This window comes from Anneissia japonica, unplaced genomic scaffold, assembly GCF_011630105.1.
Source record: "Anneissia japonica isolate Jap-2015-1 unplaced genomic scaffold, ASM1163010v1 scaffold1829_len478734_cov173, whole genome shotgun sequence".
Classification (NCBI taxonomy): domain Eukaryota; kingdom Metazoa; phylum Echinodermata; class Crinoidea; order Comatulida; family Comatulidae; genus Anneissia; species Anneissia japonica.
The window spans coordinates 429,598-436,221 of NW_022717183.1; the positions used below are offsets into that span (position 1 = coordinate 429,598).

General features: G+C 35.1%; 1 protein-coding gene across 1 annotated transcript in view; it reads right to left on the reverse strand.

Annotated features, from left to right (window-relative positions):
- The window catches only part of LOC117110119 (mismatch repair endonuclease PMS2-like), a 14,938-nt gene extending 11,775 nt beyond the window's left edge, over nt 1-3,163 (reverse strand). The window contains exons 1-4 of the mRNA XM_033252717.1: nt 2,938-3,163; nt 2,698-2,770; nt 1,129-1,263; nt 203-302 (exon numbers count right to left, since the gene is read on the reverse strand). Of these exons, the coding sequence (XP_033108608.1) occupies nt 203-302; nt 1,129-1,263; nt 2,698-2,770; nt 2,938-2,943 (314 nt within the window). The 5' untranslated portion in view covers nt 2,944-3,163. The remainder of the gene's footprint in view (nt 1-202; nt 303-1,128; nt 1,264-2,697; nt 2,771-2,937) is intronic.
- Nucleotides 3,164-6,624: the final 3,461 nt, after the last annotated feature.

Genomic DNA, 6,624 nt, shown 5'->3' on the forward strand with positions numbered 1-6,624 from the left:
TGATATGTTATCGTACTGCATACTTCTGTCTCTTATACACATCTAGATGTGTATAAGAGACAGTATCAAGGTATCTTATTCAAATTTAACTTAATATTGAATTTAATTATTCAAGTTAACACAGACAGCATGTATTATTGAGACTTTACATTTTTTTTCAAATAAAGCGATATATATAATGTCTTTAAAAATAAGAATTTACTTAAGGCACTTACTTAAAGCTTCAAAGTTTTCTTTCTTGACCCCTGACCCATTGTCAATCACTTCAAGTAATTCTGATCCATGATTCTTCAGTCGTATTTCTGATCAACAAAAAATCAACAAAATTAAAGATGCTAATTTGCTATAATAGGTGTCACTAATTTGTCTTGCTCTCTCTCAGATTAAATAAATCAACACATCAAATTGACTGGGTGTCAAGTGGTGGATCAAGGAATTTGAAGTAGAGGGACCCAGGGAGGGGCTCTTACACATGCAGGGTCTGCCACTTGAGGCCTACCATGGTTGGGGCTGAGATTTGAAAATTTATGATTATGGCACATCTAGATGGCTGGAAATGGCATTCTCTGACTTAAATGCAAATATAATTTTCCTTTTTGGGCCTTTTTTGTCATAATTTGGGAAAATTTAGGGGGCTCCTTCCCCCCACTCCCCTGTGTCCTTGAATCCACCACTGGTATTATTCTTAAATACAAAATCCAAAGCAAATATAATGGCTGAATTCCATGGGAGTACAATTATATATGTGGAAGTTATTAAAATAATTACTATATAAAAATGGAAAATGATCAGATTGCATAGCTGGAGTCAATGCAACATCAAAACCACAATGAACAACAAACAAAAACAAATTTTAAAATTCAAACATATCAATTGGGGTATTCAAAAAATTAAAATGGATGAATATATATATTTTTTTTTTTATAATTGATTTTAATTCTCTCTTCTTTTTATATTTTTAAGCATATTGTATGTGATGTTTTTTAAATGTTTTTCCCTACTTTTTTTTAAACTTCAATTTTGATTTATAATGTTTTATAATGAGAGATTGCAATAAAGTTCCTCATATTTCATTTCATACAGAAAGAATTGGATAATTGAAAGCAAAGCTTTTCTTATTTGACCTACCGATACTGGTGGCTCCAGCATCCAAGCTATTTTCTACAAGTTCCTTGACCGCTGTAGCTAGATTGAGGACAACTTGACCAGAACATATCTGATGCACAGATTGTCTGTCGATAGGTTTAACCTTTCCCGCCATTTCTGTTGACAGTGGAGAAAAAGAAATGGGTTATTTTGAAATGCTTATACAGTATAAGCCAAACAATAGCTTTGGCAGGTCTAATGGTATTCAATATTGTACTCTCAGAGTTATCAGGTTTGCAGTCTCTGCAGACTAACCATGGATGTCTTGCCGCAGACTAATCTACCGTTTCTATTTCATTTATTTATTTATTGGACGGTTACACCAGTCTTTAATAAACCAATTCTTTATTCTGATAGGATGTTATTGCCAAAATCCAATTCACACATAAAATAACACTGCCTTATTATATAAAAAAAAAAACTTTCCAAGTCTAAAGATAATCAAAGTAGATTAGGCAACTTTGTAAGCGGTATATTAATTAAACATTTCTAAGCTAAGGGAAGGCATGTAGACAAACTAGTCCCCCAACAAGGGTATGACAGTCTGGTCATGATAGGCATAGCCATATATTGATGTGAGTTTGCATCAGGAAAATATCATACGAGTGATATTTTGCCCTACCTGATATGTTATCGTACTGCATACTTAGTATGTCCCCAAATACTTGTGAAAAATTTTTCAAGTGATTCAGGTAGGAATCATGTAGGGCAAAACATCACTCCTATGCAGTGGCTTAGTCCCCCCACCAGACAGGTCAAGCCCCTGCCGGACAGAGCTCGTCGGGCATTCAGAGCTTAAAACATATAAAAATAGGCCCACAGCAAGCCAACACACATCTGTCAAGACAAAGGGGCTCATTTTCAGAAATATAAGGTCCAATATGTCTGGAAATGGGCACAATCCTCTATCAGGCAAAGTCCATGCCATTGCTGTCGTTTGTATTTGTTGGCATTTGATACCGAAATAAATAAATAAATTCAATAATATAATCATTTTAATTTACTTATAATTACAATTCTTTTATTAAATTAAGAATACATATTTAACATATTTATTAAAATACCTAGACTAGGGCCTAGGCCTACAAGTTAATAAATTTAGAATGCAATAATTATTCAGAATAATATTGGGGGCCGAAAATCCACATTAGCCTAGGTGGACCCGCTTGACCCTAAGAGGGCCCACACTAGTTGCGCCTGATCGTCTGAAAATGGGCCCGATGGTCGGTATAACAGTCTGGTCCTGGCTGGCTGGGCCTACGTACGGGCCTACAGTAGGCTTTCTCCTCGTTCGATTCGAGTCCTAGCTAGGCCAGCCTATTTATAATAATATGATAAACTAAAATAAAATGTTGTTTGTTCTGCAATGCAACATCAACATTTTAAATAACACAGTGTCTATGCTTACGCCGATGTGTAGTGCTTTAAGATAGCCCGAGTTATGTTTTAAGGTTAGGGTAAAGACAAGCCGACCAATCAGCACGTTGGGATTTAGAATACATCGGCGTAAGCATAGCATCGGCCTTTAAATAAAAGCAGCATCAAATTTACCATGCTCTCCTCCTTGAACGTAAACAATCAATTGAACTCTGACATAAGAGCCATAACCAAATAGGGAATTCAACTGTGAAGAAAATGTAATATCTATTTATATTTATATTTATTTTATATTTCAGCTAGAAAATATAAAATAAGAAATTAAAGTTATAATAGTTATTATGCAAAATTAAAAGAATATGGTAAAAAATATTGATTAAAGAGTATAACTAATAATTTAAATGAAAAAGTAACCTTCATTAAAATGGCAGATTCCAACAAAATGTCAGCGCCCTGTGCATTTTGTTTGTTTATCTACATGCGCTACTTTGGCTAGGCTTAGCGACTGTGTGCTTAGTCGGGGTAACCTTATGCATCTGTGAAAAAAAACCGTATTAAATGTTACATTCATGATGACAAGTAGCGGAAGCGGCATTAGCCTTAGGAGCGACAGCAATCGTAATTCAACCAAAAATGACCTTGTAAGTTTAAAAATAAAACCATTTTAAACTTTCAGACAAGCCAACCAAGCAAGAAGAAGGCCCAGTTACCAGTAGCAGCAGGGTCGCCGGTCTTGGCCCTCCCCTACTTCAAAGGCTTGGTAGGGCTTAGGCCTACAGTAGGCCTAGGTTCCAGCTTAGGTCTAGTTAGCTAAGACATGTCCATCTAGGTCTATATTAGGTTGGGAAACTAGCTAGGCACATTAAAAACCAGCGGGGCAATATTTCGAGCAATCAGCTAGCTAGCCGCTAGCCTGGCCCTAGCCCTAGCCTAGTAGTATAGATAGATAGGGTATATGACCGGTTGAGCCGCCGGTAATTTCTATGGAACGCCAAGCGCGTCTCTCAGTGAATGTAGTGCGTCTCTCAGTGAATGTAGTCGGCTTGCCCCGGATACCAGCTACATATTCATCACACAGTCTTGTCAGTCGTTGATTTGCTCGTATTGCCGTTCGTGATGTATAAGTTGTGTAATTAAAAATTAGAATTTTAATTTTATGTATTACATTTTTATAAAAATCGTATTAAAAATGTGTGTATTTACGTTTGGTTTGCGGCGTATTTCAATTACCTTTTCGTTATTTGTACCATTTTGTTAAATTAAATTACAAAACCATAGTAAATACTGTATAATATCATAGGCCTAACACATTTAAATTTATTGTTTATAGTCATCTGTCTATTTAAAATCAAATTGGTTTTACAATTTTACTTATTACTGTTTAATTATTATTATTAATTATTTTTGTTTTATCTTCCATGGTTAATTTGCTGAGTATTTGATCAGTCGGATTGCCGATGTCATCAGTGAATGAACCCCCCCTGATACCAGCTACATATTCTTATTCTTATATTCTTATTTTTGTACTATTTGTTAAACTTATATATAATAAATGATAAGAATGTATGGAGTTTTTTTTTTTTTTAACTATCTGGCAAGCTGACTCAATTAGACAGATGACTATATAAACAATAAATTTAAATGTGTTAGGCCTATGTTATACAGTATTTACTATGGTTTTGCAATTTATATATTTTTATTTTTGTACTATTTGTTGAACTGTATATAATAAATTATAAGAATGTATGGAGTTTTTTTTTTACTATCTGGCAAGCTGACTGAGCAAATACTCAAAAAATTTAAATTAAAACGATAGAAAGAACAAGTAAATATATTTAAATATGTCCCAAAAATATTTAATAAATTAGTGCAAAAACCGAGTATTAAATAAATTGAAATGATTGAGTAAATAACCTGAAATACATCCCAAACAACAGTACCAAGAACGAATAAGTTAATTGAAATACGCCGCAATTAATGCACTACATTCACTGAGAGACGCGCTTGGCGTTCCATAGAAATGACCGGCGGCTCAACTTGTCGACGGCTCAACCGGTCATAATCCATAGATAGTATTAGTAAATGTAATTTTTTTTATTCCAGAATCTGAGGAGATGTTTGCCAGAAGTAGGGAATTTCCATGTGATGCACTTGCGTCTACAAATCCCTTTCTATGTTTTCATTACAGAGCAGTCACTCCTGAGGGCGCACTCTAAATACTAGCAAAACATTCATGATGTATAAAGGCAAACTACAAAGGAACATACTCATAGGTTGTTGTTGGTTGTCTTTTGTGTTGTGTGAAAAATATGGATACTAGCTAGGCCTACCATGGATAAAATTCAGATATGACATACTTTTATTAGAAATAAATTAATAAAATAAATAAGTTTTATAATTTTTGTATTTTAGCAAATTATTGATGTCATGGGGGAAATCATCGCAAATGCTGAGAAACGTGCTAATTTCTTGTTCTGTACTTTTACGTTCACAAGACCAATAAAAGTTCTGTATTCTGTAAATTGTCAACACTACATAATCACAACACTGATGGATCTATGATGGGCTGCCATAAATCCTCCCAAGCATGCAAGTGTTGAAGTAGTTACGAATCGATGTTTGCCCTACCTCACGTACGTTATAGTGCTGAAAGCCTAGTACGTTCCCAAATCCTTGCGAAAAAATTTAATCCAATGTGATCTTCAGGTAACTAGTCTGCTGTCTACTCTTACCACTCGACCACCGAACTTGCGCTTGGTTGCTAGTGATAAATCCGATCACCAAGTAACAGTGGGTACACTGCTGTATGCTATTCGAATGGCGTTTTGCGTCGGGAGAAGTAATACGAATCAATGTTTGCCTTAGTTGTTGGTCAACTCAGAATGCTCAGAAAGCCTAAGTTCGCAAATGTTTGTGAGAAAATCTTGCAAGTGATTCAGGTGGCAATCAAACAAAGTGATTCTTATAATGCTTCCATCACAGCACTTTACAGTAAGCACTTATCATCCAAACTTGTCACTTGGATGCATGCAACCTCCAATCTCATTAATATAATAACAAAATTATATCTATTGTTTATTAGGCCATGTAAAATAAAATAATTGGTTAGCATCCCCTCCCTAGCATCAGAGAGGCCACCGACCAGATTTTTTTTTGTTTTTTTGACAAAACACTCACAAACTCAATTTGATATAGGTTTGTTTACCACCCGTCCGCACGCTAGCCAGACCACTTGCAGTTCTATGCTGTAGCCACATGGCATTAATGATGCCAGTTGTGTTGGAGTGAATTGTGTGTGATTATATAGTCTGAGATAATTGCATTATGACTGTTATTTTAGGGAGATGTAAAAGAATAACATCTCCCTGGTTATTCATCGTAAAGTTTCTGCTTGCTATTGATGAATTATATAATTTCTTGTATGCAGTTTTGGTCTCTGTTGCTATTTTCTTTTTCTTCTTTTTTTTTGTTTGCTGGATAAGGATGCTAACCATTTTTTTTTTTAACATGGCCTTATTGTTAATGATGATAAAGATATGTTGTTGGTGGGCTGTCATAAGGTCAAGTGTTTGAAAGTTCACTATGCATACTGTATCACTTGTGTCCTTGGACAAGGTTCACTTAAATTTGGCCCTCCCCACCCAATATCATAATGGGTACCTGGAAGGATGTTGTGGCATTATTAATGAATTAGTCTTTGTGCACACAATTACACCACAACAAGGTATACAGTAGAACCTCGATTTTACGTACGGTACGGGACCAGAGGGCGTACGTAAATCGGGGGATTCGTAAAATAGAGGTTGGGTTAAATTTGTGGTAACCTTTGACCTAATACGTACGTAACGCTCAATAAACGTATGTACGAACGAACGATGATACCTAGGCTAGACTTAGCCTCTAGGCCTACGAATAAAGCCATGTGTTTAGTGTTCTTATTCATCACTTTACGATGTCATAATAAAGTGTTCAAATAAAACCATGTGTCTAGTGTATTAATTCATCACTTTATATCTTTTATTTAACTAAAATAAAGAACATGAAAATATTGTAAAGGTATAACTTGGGAATTCCCCTCATGCCTATTCTAAACAACAGAGA